The sequence below is a fragment of the Plectropomus leopardus genome, chromosome 24 (assembly GCF_026936395.1).
Source record: "Plectropomus leopardus strain MGB_pleo_1.0 chromosome 24, ASM2693639v1, whole genome shotgun sequence".
Classification (NCBI taxonomy): Eukaryota; Metazoa; Chordata; class Actinopteri; order Perciformes; family Serranidae; genus Plectropomus; species Plectropomus leopardus.
In genome coordinates this window covers 12,075,273-12,095,286 of record NC_142199.1, presented here as the reverse complement: position 1 = coordinate 12,095,286, position 20,014 = coordinate 12,075,273, and the positions used below count along the sequence as shown (strand labels likewise).

The following is a 20,014-nucleotide window of genomic DNA, read 5'->3' as shown; positions in this document are numbered from 1 at the left end:
TGACAGGTTTGGTATTTCAATGAAGTCTTTAAAAGTCATACCGCTGTATGTCAAGTAATTCATAGCACAGTGTGTCAAAAACACTCATTAATAGCCAGTCAGTGTAACTCATAAAATGTATGAAAACTCACAGTGTAGTATGTCAAAAAATAGTATACTATTTTAAAACTAAACAATACAAGTCATAGTTGGTATGTCAATATATATCACACAATACATATCAATATATAACACACAAAATGTGTCCTTTACCTCCTCATCGTTGATTGATGATCAGTTCTTTAGCTTCTTCTCGGAGCAGCCATCTGTAAATACAAAAAGATTCAGTCATTTTATAACCTGCAAATGAGTTAACAACCATGGACAGAGGATTGCTTGTTTGTTGCCTGAGAGGTTAAACCCAGAGCCATAAAGCGCACACATCAGAAGCGGACAAAAATACAAGTCTGAAAAGTGACAGAGACATATCAGCTCTGAAGCCAGATAGATGCAGGATTAAACGTTTCATTGCCTGTGACCGTCTGTGAATTGTCTTGTTAAAGAACGCTCACTCTGGGGAATTGTTTCAATGTGTTTCGTGGCACTTTGGTCGCTGTTTCAGCTCAGGTGTTGCAGTCACTTTGATAATAGATGGCTTTAAGGTGCTGAATGCTTCCTCAGGCAGCGACACGTCTTGGCAAAATATAACGCCTGTGAAAAGCTGATTGCACTCCCAAATATTCCTCTTACATGTCTCAGACCAGCATGATGAATTTCTTTGGTGTTTTTAGAGTAAAATTAAAAGGAACTAAACTCCGAATTACAGCCATGATGATATTCAAGAACATAGCACTCCTTTATATCTCATATTGATGTTATAAAATCATTCTCCATATATAAGTTAACACTAAAAAGGGAACTGTTTATGATTTCAGCCTGCGGTGAGACGAGTGGATAGGGACCGTCTGCAAATTGCAAAACCGCTACAGCAGCGAAGAGAAACACTACACAGATATTCAATAACTTCAGTCTTATGCACTGTAGTGTCACCAAAATCACTGCAGCCTTCAACTGGCTCCTGTTGATCATACTACAACTCTTGGTTTGATATTTATTTTAAAAATCATAATTTTATGGAATTTTTATTAATAATAAAGTTTAATAACTCCACTTTTATGTACTGTAGTGTCACCAAAATCACTGCAGCCTTCAACTGGCTCCTGTTGATCATACTACAACTCTTGGTTTGATATTTATTTTAAAAATCATAATTTTATGGAATTTTTATTAATAATAAAGTTTAATAACTCCACTTTTATGTACTGTAGTGTCACCAAATTTACTGCAGCCATCAACTGGATGCTGCTGATCATACTACAACACTTGGTTTGATATTTTTTTTAAAAAATCATAATTTTAAGAATTTTTATTAATAATAAAATTTAATAACTCCACTTTTATGCACTGTAGTGTCACCAAAATCACTACAGCCATCAACTGGATGCTGCTGATCATACTACAACACTTGGTTTGATATTTTTTTTAAAAATCATAATTTTAAGAATTTTTATTAATAATAAAATCTAATAACTTCTCTTTTATGTACTGTAGTGTCACCAAATTTACTGCAGCCATCAACTGGATGCTGCTGATCATACTACAACTCTTGGTTTGATATTTTTTTTAAAAATCATAATTTTAAGAATTTTTATTAATAATAAAATGTAATAACTCCACTTTTATGCACTGTGGTGTCACCAAATTTACTGCAGCCATCAACTGGATGCTGCTGATCATACTACAACTCTTGGTTTGATATTTTTTTTAAAAATCATAATTTTAAGAATTTTTATTAATAATAAAATGTAATAACTTCTCTTTTATGTACTGTAGTGTCACCAAATTTACTGCAGCCATCAACTGGATGCTGCTGATCATACTACAACTCTTGGTTTGATATTTTTTTTAAAAATCATAATTTTAAGAATTTTTATTAATAATAAAATGTAATAACTCCACTTTTATGCACTGTGGTGTCACCAAATTTACTGCAGCCATCAACTGGATGCTGCTGATCATACTACAACTCTTGGTTTGATATTTTTTTTTAAATCATAATTTTATGGAATTTTTATTAATAATGAAATCTAATAACTTCTCTTTTATGCACTGTAGTGTCACCAAAATCATTGCAGCCATCAACTGGATGCTGCTGATCATACTACAACTCTTGGTTTGATATGTTTTTAAATAATCATAATTTTATGAATTTTTATTAATAATAAAATTTAATAACTCCACTTTTATGCACTGTAGTGTCACCAAATTTACTGCAGCCATCAACTGGATGCTGCTGATCATACTACAACACTTGGTTTGATATTTTTTTAAAAAATCATAATTTTATGGAATTTTTATTAGAAATAAAATGTAATAACTCCACTCTTATGTACTGTAGGATTTTTTATTAATAATACATTCATATAACTTCACTTTTACATACTGTAGAAGAATTAAACTCTGTCCAACCATCAACTTGCTCCTGCTGATCATACTACAACACTTTGATATATAAAACAAAAACAACAACATAATGTTAAAGAATTTATAGTAATAATAACATTCAATAACTTCCCTCTTACTTTGTGAAAATTGTGTACTGTAGAAAATTGAAACTTTGTCCAACTATCAACCGGCTCCTGTTGATCATAAGAGCCTATCTTGCCTACAGCCTCTTCAGCTATGGCTGTTGCACATCACACAATACCAAGGCGTATCTTTGTTTGGTATTTGGGCTGTCGTCATGATTTTTTAAAAAAATATCAAACCAAGTGTTGTAGTATGATCAGCAGCATCCAGTTGATGGCTGCAGTAAATTTGGTGACACTACAGTGCATAAAAGTGGAGTTATTGAATTTTATTATTAATAAAAATTCCATAAAATTATGATTTAAAAATAAATATCAAACCAAGAGTTGTAGTATGATCAGCAGCATCCAGTTGATGGCTGCAGTAAATTTGGTGACACTACAGTGCATAAAAGTGGAGTTATTAAATTTTATTATTAATAAAAATTCTTAAAATTATGATTTTTTTAAAAAATATCAAACCAAGAGTTGTAGTATGATCAGCAGCATCCAGTTGATGGCTGCAGTGATTTTGGTGACACCACAGTGCATAAAAGTGGAGTTATTAAATTTTATTATTAATAAAAATTCTTAAAATTATGATTTTTTTAAAAAATATCAAACCAAGTGTTGTAGTATGATCAGCAGCATCCAGTTGATGGCTGCAGTAAATTTGGTGACACTACAGTGCATAAAAGAGAAGTTATTAAATTTTATTATTAATAAAAATTCTTAAAATTATGATTTTTAAAAAGAATATCAAACCAAGAGTTGTAGTATGATCAGCAGCATCCAGTTGATGGCTGCAATGATTTTGGTGACACTACAGTGCATAAAAGAGAAGTTATTACATTTTATTATTAATAAAAATTCTTAAAATTATGATTTTTAAAAAAAATATCAAACCAAGAGTTGTAGTATGATCAGCAGCATCCAGTTGATGGCTGCAATGATTTTGGTGACACTACAGTGCATAAAAGAGAAGTTATTAAATTTTATTATTAATAAAAATTCTTAAAATTATGATTTTTAAAAAAAAAAATCAAACCAAGAGTTGTAGTATAATCAGCAGCGTCCAGTTGATGGCTGCAGTAAATTTGGTGACACTACAGTGCATAAAAGAGAAGTTATTTAATTTTATTAATAAAAATTTTTAAAATTATGATTTTTTAAAAAAAATATCAAACCAAGAGTTGTAGTATGATCAGCAGCATCCAGTTGATGGCTGCAGTGAATTTGGTGACACTACAGTGCATAAAAGAGAAGTTATTACATTTTATTTCTAATAAAAAATCCATAGAATTATGAAAAGAAAAAAAAAATCAAACCAAGTGTTGTAGTATGATCAGCAGGAACCAGATGATGGTTGGACAGAGTTTAATTCTTCTGCAGTGCATAAAGGTGAAGTTATTGCATTTTATTATAAAGTTTCTTAAAATTATATATATATATATATAATTTATTTATTATATTTATTTATATTATTATATTTTATTTATTTAATTTATTTTATATATATATATATATTATAAAACAAGTGCTGTAGTATGATCAACAGGAGCCAGTTGAAGGCTGCAGTGATTTTGGTGACACTACAGTGCATAAGACTGAAGTTGTTGAATATATGTGTAGTGTTTCTCTTCGCTGCTGTAGCGGTTTTGCAATTTGCAGACGGTCCCTATCCACTCGTCTCACCGCCGGCTGCTCATTGACACCAATGTTATTTCTGCAGCTTGAGAGACAGCTACTTTTGATAAAACTGGGCTTGTAGCACATTGTCTACCTTACAACGATGGGAAAGAGGCCTCGTTTATGTTTTGACAACGTATCACTAATGAATTATTGATGCCGGAAGTCCGAATCTGTGAATATCTTTCCAACTTTACCGAACTATAAATAATCTAAGTTTTGACTGTATTTGCATTACACCATATCAGGTAGCCTTTTGGGCTGGGGGGTAAAACACACAGCAAGTTATGATCGCAGTGCCAGCTTCTGCCAGGAGATGACGAACAGTAGCATACATACAGTAGCATACATACAAGCATAGCATACACGTACACATTCACTGTCTGCCGAATCATAATAAAGGTACATTGTACATGAATGGTATTTCTTACCTTGCTCTCTGAAGCGGAAAGAGACTGAAACCCTCAGAAAACGTCAAACTTGCAGACCGACGTCAGCAGACGAGACTAATAGCTTAGCACGTTAAGCTAGCGCTACGAGCTAATGGATACGCGGCAGCCACCGGGTTTAATGAGCGCGCGTGAAGTTACTTAAACCAGTGACCGCTTCGGCGACAGTTTAGTTATCGGCAGGTCACTCTCAATCTGGTTTTCTTCCGTTCACTTTCATTTAATTCGCTCTTGTCAAGTCAACACTGGTATACAGCTCCATGTTTGTTTGCGTGACGTCATACACAAACGTGCTCCCCACGTGGGAAGGTGAACGGCACGTCCTGCGTCTGGCTGCACGCACATGCGCATGCGTAAAACTCACGGTTATCAGGATTTTTTACTGAAATGTATTGAACATTAATATAGAACAGTCAGAAAGGAACATCGTGGCTATTTTCATATTAATCACATAAACATACATATTAATATTTTTAACCTGCACACTACTTTATGCATTGCGTTGCAGCATAAGGCACAGTTTTATATTTTACACACTTTATGCACCTTATATATATCTATACACCACATTTGCCATTATACAATTTAAAATTAGTTTATATTAGTGCCAGTTGTCTATTCCCTTATTTTTTACACTTATAGTTTTACACACTTAAATCCTCGACATATTTACAAGCTTTATTCAAATATTTACACGCTGTGTTAATGTTTACTCTAACTGTATTTATATTGTATATTTTATATTTTTTACTTGCTATAATTCTCCATGCTAGCATCAGAGCAACTGTAACAAACCACAATTTCTCCCTGGGGATCAATAAAATATTTCTGATTCTGACTCTGAAGAACTAAACTATGCGAGTGCAGCAATCAAATAAATTAAAATGTGTAGACAGCCGTAAATAATTAGATAAGTAAAGAGTAAATCACAAAACAAACAATAGGGGAAAAAAACATCAGAAAACACAAGCGGTCATTTAGGAATGAAGGAACATAGATATCATTTTTTCTTTTCGCTGCTTGGACACAAGTATGGGACTGATCACCCCCGGCTGGGTCGCCAAAGTGAGGGTGTCTGATGATCTGAGACCCTTTAGGGTGTTTTGTAGAACCAGATGAACACAACAACAACAACAAAATTATTTCTTTTCTGTATATATTTGCTGGTTCAGTTTGCATTTCCAAAAAAAATACACTGCAACTACATCGATGTAAAACCTAAAACATTCCCAACATAAAGTCTTGTTTACACTTCATCTCAGAAATTGTGTGAAATCTCCCAGCAGAGCAGCAGCACTTCTTGGCGTAGTATTTTTGCAAACACGCTGAGGTGCATTAACTTCATGGTCCAGATTGACATGACTGTCAAAATACATCAGATGTGGTGAGGGTCGAAGGGAAGGAGAATAAATCCACAGGGCTACGCATGAGCCAGCCACGTTCAGTCTTATATACACACTGTCCATATTCGGTATACGATAGTAGAGCAGCACTGCCTGAAACCATTTTAAGCAAAAATGAGCCCGGATTGAGCCACGGCTGTAGAGACATGGTTTCCTGTGCTGGGGATCAGTGTAGATTTCATTGTCCAAGCCTGTTAGACAGATATGAATGAAAAGGTTTCAAGGTCAGGAAACAAAAGAGATCAAATTACTTGCAGATATAAAAACAATAAACCAGCGATACATGGCCTATTTTTATCTGTTAGCAACAACTAACATCCTTTATGGAGGAAAAATCTTCAAGTGAGGAAACTCTGAGATTGGAGAACTGAATATGTATGTAAATGTGCAGGAGAGTTTCAAATGAAAGACACACACATTATGTGCGCACAAAGTTCGTACCCTAGAGCAGACCAGCCAGATTTCACGTGTTTCTGGCTGTACATGTAAACATTCCCAAACTGTATGTATTTAAGGGCCAACATATTGTTCCAATAGAGGAAGATTAGATTATTGAGACATGGTGAATTTTCTTTTACTGTATTTTGCCTCAAGGAAAATGATCCTTCTCGAAACTGTGCAAACTGAATACCAGAACAGCATGTTTTGCTTCTCTAAGGTATAGCGTGTATGATACCCAGGTTGCTTTCAGTTTGCAGGGTGGTTCAACATTTCATCTCAGCATATGATCAGCAGAGTTGTAATGTAGTGCATTTGTAATAGTACAATAAATTACCTGCAGGTTCTTAATCATGTTCATGTCATAGATCCCTAAACAGACACAGATGGCTCAGGAGATTTTATCCCTTGTAGGACCTACTTTTCATATGGTTATGGGGATTATAGGGATGGTAAAATGTGTGATTAAAAAAGGGATAAACACAAGTGAATTACTGTAAGTGTTTGTCAAGCAATGCGTGGAGCTCTGTAAGGAGTCGGGGTCTTGAACGTCAGTTTAGAAACCCAATATACATTATGTCACTCATACACAGAGAAACTCAGACAGAGACACGCTAAAGTTTACTCATAGTGACAAGTCATATGTTGCTTTATTGTGGAAAATAAGTGACACGTGCATAAAACACAGACTATATACAGTATATGGCCTCAAAGTAGAGTACATGCATTCTTACAACTGAGGCAAATTAGTGTCATGTAGACTTTTTGTGTTACAATACTGACATCTGCTGGACATTCTATGACATTACAATACTAGTGCCTTGTCCTTGAAAGTCCAGTTTCACTTATTGAATGGCATTTTCATGTTGCCTTCAGTATTGTGGGAAATTTTCTGCATTGAACTGTGTATATATAAATATTCAGAAATAGCAACAGTGGTGGAGGAAGTACTCAGATCCTTTCCTGTGAAAATAGTTACAAGTACAAGTACTGCGTATAAACAAAAGAAAGAAAAAAACAACAACCGCAAAACTCAAAATTATATTAGAAAATAGAAAATGAATTTTCTGTGAATCAACTGATTGATTAATCAACTAATTGTTGCAGCTGTAGAAATTATTTGGTTGTTTAGTTTATAACAAAACATCATTTTTAAAAAAAAATCCCCTCATGGTTTTTAGCAAAAATCCTAATTTGTAAAGTAGCATGAAAATAAAATACTCAAGTAAAATAAAAGTACTTGGAATCCATACTTAAGTACAGGACTAAATGTACTTGGTTACATTCCAACAAAAACAACAAAATGGCACTCGATCGATGAGAATGGGCGAATGTACAGTACATTATTGTTTATCTATGGCTGAGAAACTGCACTCACACATGTATCACATGAGTCTTTATAAAATATAATATGATAAAGACCTAAAATGCTGGTAACTTTACATAAAAATCAAACCTAATTTCAAAATTGTGATATTTCTCAGATTTAACTTAGTTTTACTAAACTATAGGTTTCTTTTTATGCTAATAAGATGTGCCAACCCCGTCTTTGATTGGCTGACCACGCCTTTTAGGAGGAGCCAATCAAATACGGGCGAAGGCACATTTCAATTAGCATAAAGACAGTTATATTTTGTAAGGCTGACCACTTAACTTAACTCTTTAGTTATCAAATTTCGGACAGGGAGTGCAGACAGATGACGTAAAGTAAACTAACAACACTCTAGCCAACGTGGCGTTTCCTTGCATATATCTAATGTTAGCTAGCGAGAAATCCATAGTTCACTGTTCATTTCTCAACCTTGGTCATTGTAATGCGCTCCATACTGTGAGTAATAAACTCTCTGTAAATAATCTAACTCGGCAGAGTCACACTTGTGGACGGGAACGATGCAGACTGATCATAAGCTGTAAAGACACCCGATATTATAAACAGCCTATCAGACAGATAACTGAGGGGGGAAAAAAATGCCACAAACTACACGCCGCTGTGATTGGTTGATTCCGCTGTGAGCATTTGATGACGTACGGCGGATATCCCGCCCACCTCTCTCCGGATATCTATTCTTGTATCAACCATGGTGCATTCATCCCACAACAGCGCCATTCCTCCAAAGTGTGCGTTTTGGTGGGAGACCCCTCGCAGAAAAGCGTCCGGCAAGGAAAGGGTTAAGGAGTTTATAGGGTCCAGATTGATGCCCCCTCTCCCACACGTCGCCATGAACAAATGAATTCGCGGGGAATTAAATATCCATTTCACAAAGGCGAACGAGTCCTGTGCTTTGAACCCGACCCCACCAAGGCTAAAGTCTTGTATGACGCTAAGGTAATGATCTGTGCAGGGAATTTAGCTCTTGGCGTTTTCTGCTTCGTCCAAATACATAATGTGTATAGGGAAAGCACGGTTGCTTGGGTAAAGTGAATGGTAACTGTATGAATCAACAGTAAAGATCTCCTGGGCCGCAGAACAATGACGTTAGCTATTGTTATAACACTAACTGTTGCCATTTCTTGCTTGGTTTCCGGGTCCCTTTTAATAGCGCGTTTCTCTCTGAAGCGCATAATTTAAGTAAAGACAGCCGCGCTATTTTATCGCTGCAGCTTATTTCAAAGGAGGCTGCTTGATGGGGCATTGACGATACAATCGCGTCACTTAAAATGACGTTATGAATCTTAAATAACAGTAAATAAACAGCGACAGCTGTGTGGCTAGCATCCAGAGTTAGCGACTAAACAAACGCACCAGCACATCTTCCCCTCTGACACTGACTACTGTCATGTATGAGTAATCAATGTTATGGTACGTTAACGCTATTGCATGTTGGCGATGGAGATAAGTTAATATTAACGTTTCGAGCATGCAGCGATGCATCAGCCGACTTTGAATGTTGTCGTGCAAAGTATTGTTTTCCCTTCCTAGCCGGCTAGTTAGCTAGCTAACGCTAATGATAGAGCGTTTGTTTACGCTAACGCATTCTAGGCTGGCTTTTGCTAACAGAGGTAAGCTAACGGTTTGCAATGACTGTTGTTGTAATTGCAGTGTTGTAACGTTATGGAGCTTCAAGTGTTTTACTCCAATAATTAACGTTAAACTACTATGTGAAATACAAAATTACAAGTTGTAAATCTTGGCTGCGTTCAGCATCTTTGCAGCAGCACGCAGCTAACGTTAGCTATTTACAATAATGTAATCAGAATCAGAATCAGAATCAGAATACTTTATTCATCCCTTTATTCATCCCGAGGGAAAATTCTGTCTTCTGTCTGTAAGACATGCTCTGTATTATTATTGCTAACGCTAATACGAATAACGTAATATAATAACATAATAATAACAACGAAAGGATTTCTAAAGAAATTTAGAATTTGGAATACAACAAACTCCAACGCCAAACTATGTTTAAATGCTTTTACCAAATGTTTAATCAAAACTGAAACTTTCAACATCAAATACAGTTCCCAGCAACTTCTTCTTTTTTTTTAAAATTAAGTTGAGTGAAAATGTAAACTAAATAAATGAATAAGTAATAATGGCTTCCTGCGGTTTCATTCAGGAAAAGGTCCTCCCATGCTGACACTTTGTTTGCATGTATTGCAGGCTGCCTTCCCTGGTATTGGCTGAGAGTATTACGCACACATTTTCATTCATTCATTTTATCATTGAAATAAAGCTAGTGTCATACTAGTCTACTAAGTACAGCATGCAGCACAGAAAATAGTGCAAAGACACTAATATTTTGTGTCGAAACCCAAGGAAAAGAAAGTAAACATTCTTAAAAATTGGAAATACTTACGGATGACATACTAAAGAAAACTACATGATTAAATTCACATGCATACTGACAAAATTAAAGTGTTCGAGTAATGCCATTAGCGAGACTGTCTGTTAAGCAAGACTGTCCTTATTGGTGCGTGTTCACATTACAGGTCATTGATGTCCTGATCGGGACGGACGAACATGGAAGAAGAATCCCAAAGTACCTGATTCACTTTAATGGTTGGAACAGGAGGTAAACAAGAACTTGTATCAAGTTATTGTCACCTTCTTAACTATATCATGCTCATAGTGTTTATTGTTGCAAAATCTCATGTTCATCAACTTGTGTCATGGTGCAGGTCTGTGTGAGTTTTTTATTTTTTTAAATGTGTGTGTTTTTTGGGTAGCTGGGATCGTTGGGCTGCTGAGGATCATGTCCTAAGGGACACTGAGGAAAACCGTAAATTGCAACATAAACTGGCTCGCAAAGCTCTAGGTCGCATGTAAGTTCATATTATGCTCATTCATACCATCAAAATGTATAACCATCAAGTATATCTTCTTGTAGACCTCCCTCGATAGAGAGAGCAGAATCACTGAATGGCTTGTTTTGAAGTTATTTGTTGTTTCCAGACAGACACAACGCTGTCAGTGAACACACTGAACATGACACCTGTAACTCAAACCATAAGTGTAGTGCACTCTATGTCAGTGTCTGCTCTGTGTCCACATGTTTGGGATTTGACCTTTCAAACAGTTTTTTTCTATATTTAGTTGAGACAGATAAAGACAGTGTGTTTTCTCTCCCGGCGGTAGGAAGAGAAGGGTATGGGCGAAGAGGCGTCGTCGTCAGTCTGGTACTAAATCTTCTCTGAAGACTCTCCCTAAGGAGGACGACAGCGATGACGCATGTGAGAAATCTTCCTCTGTCTTTGTGTTTTGATCCCAGTCTCCCTGAGCAATCAAATTAATCAGTCAGTTTTTTTTCTGTCTCAAGGTTTGATTTCGTCTTCAGAGAGCAGTGACGGGGACGACTCTGACCCTGAATCTTCAAATAGCGGGGACAGCACCTTCTCTGAGGATATCAACAAAATGGTAAAGTGGATCACTTCAGTTTTCATCCCTGACAAGGACATTTAAAGACCTTGAGATTTACATTTTACTTCTTTAGTTCTTATCGACCAAAAAACTCGCAGTGATTGTCACCAGAAAGTCACCTTTAAATCCTTTCTTCTATTGTAATGTTCATTTTTAGTAAACTCATAACGCACCTGTAGCCTTCCAGGTAAAAAAATGTTCTAGATCTTTGATCTTATCGGCACATTAAAGCGATTTTTTTTAGTGCAAATTGCTGATAGACTCAAAACCTTACTATAGACTACTATAAAATGTTCCTGAAGGTTCATATCTTTGTTGTTTGTTTCAGAGGGTCGAGCCAGACATTAACGTCAAAAGAGAAAGTGAGGAGAAGATCGTCCATGTTGACATCAACATCCCGGATACTCTGAAGAAGAAGCTGGAGGATGACTGCTTTTACATCAACAAGAGGAAGAAGGTACATGCGTGACCCAGGCGCCGGAATAAATGCTGGCGTCTTATGTTTCTGCAAACCACAGAACTGTTACATTTTCACATAATTGTCAAGAAGTTAAGTGTAAATGCGTTGTTTCAACAATGTTGTGGGTAACATGTTAGTTGCAGCAAAAAAGCACTCGGTTCAGGTTAGAAAAAGATGCCCAGTTTGGTTGCTAATTGCTGGAAATGCAGCAATGTCCGTAAAAAAATCTGTTAGTTTTTTTGGCATTATCCCAGCTGGAAGCAGTGACAGTTCTCTAAAAAAACACTCGTGATTATTGGCCATGAAGCCGCTTAGCTAGTTTCGTTGGTTGTTGGTCTCGTACAGTGGTCTACAGCTCGGCACGTGTTTCGTCTAAGTGCCATGCCATCCACCACCCCCTCCAGCAACTGACAACAAAGTCAGCTCATATACGATGTCACATTAAAAATTCTGATACTATGTGAATCAATTTTACAAATGTTACATATCTGTGGTTTGCAGAAACAGCAGTTGCACGTTTTGTTTAGGCACTGATTCAGGGACCTCCGATTGGTACGGTGATATATGAAAGCCTGCTTTAACTGAATTGACTTGAGGCTCGTCCACGATTGAACATGTTTTTCTCTCCTAGCTTGTGATGGTTCCCTGTCAGACGAATGTCGTGCACATCCTAGAGTCCTACGTCAAGCACTTTGCCATCAACAAAGCTTTCATGGCCAACGAGAGGTACCGGCGTCAGCAGAACACCACACAGAACAGCAGCCCACAGCCAGTCCCTCCAGAGAAGAGGTGAGTGTGCATAAGCTTTAAATAGACGGGGAAATAGTGTGATGGAAACGGACAAGCTTAGTCCAACATAAATCACCTGTTCAGACAGCAAGTGAATATCATCTGTCATCCTTTCTCCCCATATTGATATTATGGGATTTTTTTTCATTTACATGATTCATTTCTACATCTGACTCATGATCATGGATATTACCCAATCCTTCAATTTCCTTTATTTTTAAGTGAGGAGTTGTGTAAGGAGATGGTCGATGGCCTGAGGATCACCTTCGACTTCACCTTACCCATGATCCTTCTCTACCCCTCTGAGCAAGCTCAGTTCAAAAAGGTCAGCTCCTCCAGGCTTTTCCTGGCCGTCAATGAAAGCTCCCCCTGCTCCAGCAAGTAAGTGAGCCACGATGAAGCAAGTCTTCCATGTTGTTTTTGCTTGACTGGGATGCACTGCATTTGACTGCTGTGCTCTGCCATTAAGCTTCAGTTTTTTTTCTTCTCTTCTTTAATGTTTGAAGCACCCAACGAGAGCGCAGCCCGAGCCCGTTGGGACACAACCCACCCACCCCCCAATCTACAGACAGCCAACCAGCACTGAGCGACATTTCTGCCACCACACCCACTGCCCCAGCCCCCACCCCGAAACGCCGGCGTCACCCTGACATGGACTGTATCTCATTCCAGTCCCAGTCACTCAGACGCTCCACCAGGAACACATCTGGAGGCGACCGACCAGCTGAAGGAAGCAGTGGAGGTAATCACTTTGAACTGGATATGGTGCCATCTTGAAAATGCGTTTTATAATTGCATGTTTTATTAGTAATTTGATCCTTTATGTTTTGTGAAGCACATTTGTAAAATTGATTACACTTTTCATGTATGTGATGACTCAGGTGGAGGCAGTGCCACAGCATCCCCGCAGCTCAAACGGCGTTTGGTTGACACCTCAGCCCAGCCCAAGTTCTTCCTCAACCTCGACAGAAGTAAGACGCCGCCGCATAAAAAATATTACTTCGAATGACGGCTTATTCCGATAATACTATTACTGCAAGTTTCACCCTGACCTTGTGGAGTTATCTGCCACTAGTACCGCTTTTTTGGGCATTACTTTAAAGTGTGAATTTGTTGGGCCGTTTTACTGTTCAGGAAAATCCATCTTTGTTAGTTTGCAGCTTTAGCTACAGTGAGCGGTACAGTAAACAACACAAGTAAGCAAATTATCCAACCCATTCAGTCATCAAATTGGAGAAGTGGAAGCAAACTGAGAGAATATCAGACCGAGACAAATTCGTCAAGGATGCCAGGGCCCATTATTTGGCTGAAGTGTTATTAACTGACAACGTTATCCATACGACTTGAAAGCATAACGTTGGCGTGCTTACCCCGCATTGCTGCCATCAACCCTTGAGAACCACGGACATTTCCGAGGCTGGGTGCTTTTCATTTCAGCCTAGGCTGAGAATGTGTTACTGAATTTACCGTACTTCTTTCATATCAAAAAATTGAATTTGAAATTGAAATTGTTGCATTGTTTGCATTTTTTGCTACATCTGTGTTCGACGAGCTGTACACGGATCAGTGTCGATGTCATGCATTGCGTAAAACATTTAATTGTCTTATCCATTGTTGTGACAGCTTTCTGTATTTGTAGTAAAAAGTTTCGCCCAGTAGATGGTGCTATCGTACTTCTTTCCTCACATGTCCATCCCCTCTCAAGTGTTTAAGGATATCTTTGTACTTGTACTGGTACTAAAACTTTTAGCTGCTGGCATTAATTCAGTCATTGTTTATTTTGTTAGCCATGTTTCTGCAGTGACAAGCAACACAGCAAGAAGTGCATCTGGAAACATGTTGTTGTTTGTCTTTACCCAGAAACGCCGGTGCACAGCGGCTCATCCTCCCCATTACCCTTGACGCCAAGCAAAGAGCGAAGTGGGCCTTTCTACGGCCTTGAGAGCCGCAGAAACAATGAGCTTAATGAGGTGATGAAATTGTTTATGTGATGAACATAGCATTAGCCAGAGGGAACCGATGTCTTACTCAAGGACATAAGGATAGTTACATAAATGGCCTCCCTAACTGCAGGGAGATATTTTAAGCAACCTGTATTAATTGAAATTGTCAGACCAAGCCAAATAACTTGTAAATAAATCAATCTGGTCCTTGTATTTTTACCATTATCTCGCTATTGACTAGTCAGTAGAAACATATTAAACATTGATCGTAACCTTCAAATATCGTGACTTCAGAACCATGCGTGACAAAGCCTCAATGTTTCTGTTAAAATACTTTTCCTTTACTCTGTCGACCAGGTCCTAAGTTGGAAGCTGACTCCTGATAATTACCCTCAGCACGATCAGCCTCCTCCACCCTCCTACCTGTACGGATCCCAGCACCTCTTACGTCTTTTTGGTTGGTTTCTCTGATCACTTTACCCTCACTGGTTCACTTTTTCTATGATTTCAGCAGTTTGATTGTGTTTGAGGGCAACTTTCCCGCTTATTTTACGACTTTTATCCCATTTTCATTAGTTTTTTGTCCCTTTGTGCATCCTCTGCCCGTTCCCATGCTCACCATGTTGCTTTTCTCCCAGTGAAGCTTCCTGAGATCCTGGGAAAAATGCAGATCCCTGAGAGGAATCTCCGAGCCCTGGTCAAACATCTGGAACTCTTTCTCAGGTAAGAGATTTTGTGTCCAAATCAAACGTATCACGTTTTTTTTGCCGTCTCAGAGGTAGGTGCTTTCCGAAGCAAGAGAAGGACAGAAACTGTTAAATTAAAATAGATTAAAGAGATTAAGCACAGGTTTCTTCACACTGTGCAGATGAGAAAGTACCAATCTTTGTTTCACTCAGGCCTGGAGGCTTACAGTTAAAACATCTAGGCATAACATTGAAATCTCACCCCCCTTTTTTAAAAAAAAAATGCAATGTGCCGTCAGGTGGACAGAAACGGTGTGAAATCATGCAGAATTTCCACGGAGGATAAATCATTAAAAAGCGGAGGTGCTGCATTCAATTAACAGGACAGGAAATAGGAAGCACTTTGACTTAAAATGAACCTTGCCAATAACTTGCACGGTTCATTAACCGAGGTTTGACCCAGCTAAGCGTTAAAGCCCGACAGTAACTGCCAGGGTTGAGCTGCAAGAAGATCTCATTTCATAAGGAGAGAGGCACATAACCTGGAAGCTACCGCTCAGTCTCTAGAACACCCTTGACAAATACATTTTTTGCTTTATCTACACACTTTACCCCGATCTAGTGTTCCTGCTTCACAGTTGTGCAGTAAGAGCAAGAAATTAAAAGATTGAGGACAGTGGATTCATGGAAAGTCAAAAATAGTGATTGTCAGGAAAATTATTAATACAACAAAATAACCCGGAAACACCAAAACAAAAAGGCAAGGAAGAAAGTAAATGAGAACATGGGGGGGCGGAGGGGAGGGAGAGATGGAGTGAGAAAGAGCATGTGTTGGAGGGAGGGAGATGAGTGGGCGTTACACAAGCGGGAGTCTAATCTTTAAATCCTCCCGAGCGATCTTCAGTTCAGCTGGTCCCAAACCTGGGGGATTTAGGTCCTCTCATTCTCTAATCAAACACACGCAGTACCACCTGCTGCCACCAAGCAGTGCTATGGAGCAGTGCTGGGACAAAGCTGAGTCCGAGAGCCAAAATTACCTCTACTCAACCAAAAAAAAAAAAAAAATATATATATATATATATATATATATATATATATATAAATAAATGAAGCCGAGCTTAGTACTCTGTGCCACAAACTCACAAGGTGGTCTTCTGAAAATAGCCTACATCCATGTGGGAAGAGAGCGGTGTGCAGTACGATTGCAGCATTCAGCTACATATGTTTTCTCGCAGCAACTCTAAAGCTGCATTGTAAACGCGGTTCTCCGCACAAAATAAAGCACTACATTCTTCTCAGCAGAATATGCAGTTCCTCTTGGCACAGCATATCGCGCAGTGTCATCAGTGGTTGGGGAAATGTGGAAGGAAAGCCTTTTAATTCACTCCGGTGGCACTGGACTCCAAATCATTGGTGCATCTCTTTGCATAGAACATTATTCTGCAAAATGGCACCTTCAATAACTTGGATGCAATAGAGAGTGAAGTGCTTAAAAGTAAATCTTGCAATTTCAGTCTCCTCTGCAGCGCTGTGATGAGTCGCTAAAACAGGATTGATACTGGTCAGTACAGAAAACACAGATTTTTTTTGTCTCTCAGTAACTAATTAATGTTTCCACTGTGTCGGAGACTCTGCAGGACACTGGACGCAAACTAAAACGCCGATGTCTTTTGGGAAAGCCTTCATGCCTTTTACTCTGAAATCAGCCTTGTGGCAGATTGTGCAGAGCGGGGTGAAAACTGATTGATGTCGCAGGGACTGAAGTGCAGTGCATTCTGGGATTTGGCCGCAGTTGATCTCTCACTCTCCCTTTCTCCGCAAGAATGATTATGATTAAGTGTGGGTGTGTGTGCACATGTGTACGCACACGTTATGCTGATTTACAATGTGTATGCTGAAAGCGGCTTGCCTTGTGTTATTACTGATCTAACAGCAATAAAGATTAGCACAAGGCTGAATTTCTTGCACCACGGAACATTAAGCAGTCTGATTAATAACTATGCATTGAAACCTGTTCAGTACTCTTCAGTGAAACCTTTTGAATCAAATGTATTTGCTTTTAAGTAAAGAATTTGGCTCAAATCACCTTAACTTCTACACACCAAGTCATGCTGACCTGTGATTCATTCACTGTGGGGTCCTCACGTGTTCTCCTTATTGTCCCATTAGGTTGTTTGTTATTCGTTGTCAAAGCGTTCTTAAGTTCTCCTCTGATGAGGATAATTTGTTTGCATTGAGATTAGGAAGGCCGGTGGAGCTAAGATGAGATGGCAAGATTTAGAGGATTTGGCCGAGTAGCGGATACTAAGAAGATTCTGGATTAGTTTTCCCCGCTACTGATTAGATGGGAGGAGGGGGGGGGGGGATTTTTCACTCTTCTCTCCCTGACTGTTGGTCAGTCATTCTCATGTTCTCTGTCTTTCTGTCATAGCGATTGGTTCTCTGGTAGTGCTGGTGGTATAGGGATGGATGATGGGGCTTTGTGTCTGACATATATACCCGCAGGCAGAGGGCAAGGGGTCTGGGATTTATGTGGAATGAGCCAGGGATATCTAGGAAAACCAGAAGTGAACTGGGACGTGACATTTGAGATGCTTCCCTGTCGTTGCCTCATTTAAGCCCGTTGTGTCCGTGCTGTCGGTCATCTGACAAACACCTGATGTTGAATATTTAATGTGAACAGGGCGGGCTTCTGAACGTTGCCGGAGTCAAAATATTTCACCAGATTTCCCTCTCTTGCACCTCCTCTTCTCCTCCCTCTTTCTCATAGGTTTCTGGCCGAGTTCCACGAGGATTTTTTTCCCGAGTCTGCATATGTGTCGGCATCAGAGGCCCACTACAGCATGAAACAACCGAGACCAATTTATTGAAGGAGACACTGGCCATTGTGTTTCCTTCCCTTTCTTGTCTCTACCCTGACCCGCGCTCCGGCATGTCTAGACTGACCTGTCGAGGCTTGTGAACAGAAGAATAAATAGCAGAAGTCTCTGGAGTTTGGCTGCATTGTGTTTTCCTGGACCAACCTCTAACATCAGTTTTCCAGCTGGGGCCTTATCGAACTAGTTGCTTGTACCGTGTCACTAACCCTCGCTCGTGCTCTGTTTGTGGGAATGTCATGCATGTCAAGCCACCCTGCTCCGCTTTGCATCGGCGTTCTGCTCCGAGGCATGTCGAGTGCTGTGTGTTGGCATGCGCTACCATTCTGCAGTCTTCATATGAGATTTAACTCACAGGAGACGCTGACCCATGAGTCCCCACTCCAAGCCTTTCCAAATTGTCTCTGCTTTATTGTTACCTGGCTTCATTTTTTAAGGCCAGGCTAAGGCTAGAAAGTTCTAACCTTCCAGATATTAGAGGCTGGCCAAAACAACACAGCTTTGAGTCACTCGGCTATGGAAGCTGTAGCAAACAGCACTGTTGGCAAAACCCCTTTTCTCCTGCGCTGACTTTGTCGCTCTTTATAGCCACAGTGTTGGAATATTTGGGCCTAATTGTATCAGGCAAACGGACACGGATTGTTTTTATTCTGTCTGCCCAATTAACTAGTTTAGGATAGTCTTTAGGACATTGCTGGTTTGCTTGTTTGGTAGCTTGGTCCCTCTTTATGTAGTGACTTTCTTTAGCGCCTCATAAGCGGCGCCACCAGTGGTTCTCCTGTGGATACGGTTCCTCTAAAGCTACAGCAGGACTTGTTCCCCCCCCTGTCTTGGAGATGCTTCGCTTCTTTTGCTGAGCAAATCTCATTCGCTGACTCTTGATAAAACTTCAAAACAGGAATGTTGTTCTTCCTGTGGATCTCTCTCCAGTGTTAATCTTTTTGGATACCTAATGTCCACTCAGCGTCCATGAGATATTTTCTTCTTTCCTTCTTTGTCTTGCTTTTGATGTTGTCCTGTGCGTGTCCAATAAATGTCTATCTGCTTTTTTTATTTTCATTTTTTCTGCCTGTTCTTCTCACTGTGGCCACTTTCTCACAGAAAGGATGCGGCACAACAGCTAAATTAAAAAATAAAATCAAATTCTGTTTTTAACATATCTGAGATAGAACCATATACAGTTAAAGACGCAAGGCTCGAGTATTTGTACATTTTATAGCTCGTTTTAGACAAGCTCAGTTCATTAAGTACCATACGCAGCAAAGTGACTGATGCCATTTCTGAAATAAGAAATAATCTGTTTATAAACAATTGCTTGAAATTATATGTGAATGCAACTCCTACAGCAATTATAAGGGTTAGTTGTTATTTCATTGGTGAAATGTAGATTAAAAACACCTGTTGATCAGTGTGTTATTTATTACCCAGGATCACACTGGGTGTTTTACTAAATTGGTAATGAAATACTTGACTTGGCAAATTCCAGACCAGATAATACACAATTTGATTGTCTCAACTGTTTCTTTACAAATGTGTCTGTCTATCAGTATGATATCAATATTTGTACTGTAACTTGTTTGTATAATAGAATCGAACAATTTCCTACGTTTTGTATGCTTTTCTGTCGTATTCATTTTCAGTAATGTTTGTTTTCTTTCAGCCCAGTTTTAAAATAAATGTTTTTTAAAAACTCATCACATTGACATAAAGCCCTGTGATTATGTATGCCCAGACTACCGTAGCCAATTTTAGGCATTTCATTTTTTTCCAATATGTTGTACAATCTTAATTGATGCCTGCTCATTCCTCCACCTTGTCCT

The 20,014-nt window shown here is 38.7% G+C and overlaps 2 protein-coding genes across 10 annotated transcripts in view; one reads left to right on the top strand and one right to left on the bottom strand.

The window, feature by feature from the left end:
- Positions 1-5,021, bottom strand: part of LOC148185505 (uncharacterized) — a 44,833-nt gene extending 39,812 nt beyond the window's left edge. For all 7 annotated transcript variants that reach the window (XR_015775815.1, XR_015775816.1, XR_015775817.1 and 4 more), the window contains exons 1-2: positions 4,727-5,021; positions 253-305 (exon numbers count right to left, since the gene is read on the bottom strand). Coding sequence is in view for 3 of the 7 variants with exons in the window: in XM_088074180.1 (XP_087930306.1) it covers positions 253-260 (8 nt within the window). In the remaining 4 variants the exon portion in view is untranslated. The remainder of the gene's footprint in view (positions 1-252; positions 306-4,726) is intronic.
- Positions 5,022-8,664: 3,643 nt separating this feature from the next.
- LOC121963915 (MSL complex subunit 3-like) lies at positions 8,665-19,888 on the top strand. 3 transcript variants are annotated; one of them, XM_088074291.1, is made up of 14 exons: positions 8,665-8,911; positions 10,513-10,595; positions 10,750-10,845; positions 11,159-11,253; positions 11,340-11,437; positions 11,769-11,897; positions 12,532-12,689; positions 12,912-13,070; positions 13,196-13,431; positions 13,571-13,660; positions 14,550-14,659; positions 14,990-15,089; positions 15,271-15,355; positions 18,089-19,888. In XM_088074291.1, the coding sequence occupies exons 1-14, from the start codon at positions 8,813-8,815 to the stop codon at positions 18,186-18,188; spliced, it is 1,638 nt and encodes a 545-aa protein (XP_087930417.1). In that variant the 5' UTR covers positions 8,665-8,812; the 3' UTR covers positions 18,189-19,888. The 3 variants fall into 3 exon arrangements, with proteins under 3 accessions (XP_087930417.1, XP_087930418.1, XP_087930419.1); XM_088074292.1 differs by lacking the exon at positions 8,665-8,911 and adding an exon at positions 9,231-9,385; XM_088074293.1 differs by lacking the exon at positions 8,665-8,911 and adding an exon at positions 9,452-9,585.
- The last annotated feature ends 126 nt before the right edge of the window (positions 19,889-20,014 follow it).

Coding starts and splice junctions, on each gene's coding strand:
- LOC121963915 (XM_088074291.1), top strand. CDS start 8,813: ATGAATTCGCGGGGAATTAAATATCCATTTCACAAAGGCGAACGAGTC. Junction 12,690..12,911: donor CCAGTCCCTCCAGAGAAGAG/GTGAGTGTGCAT, acceptor TTTATTTTTAAG/TGAGGAGTTGTGTAAGGAGA. Junction 14,660..14,989: donor GAAACAATGAGCTTAATGAG/GTGATGAAATTG, acceptor TCTGTCGACCAG/GTCCTAAGTTGGAAGCTGAC.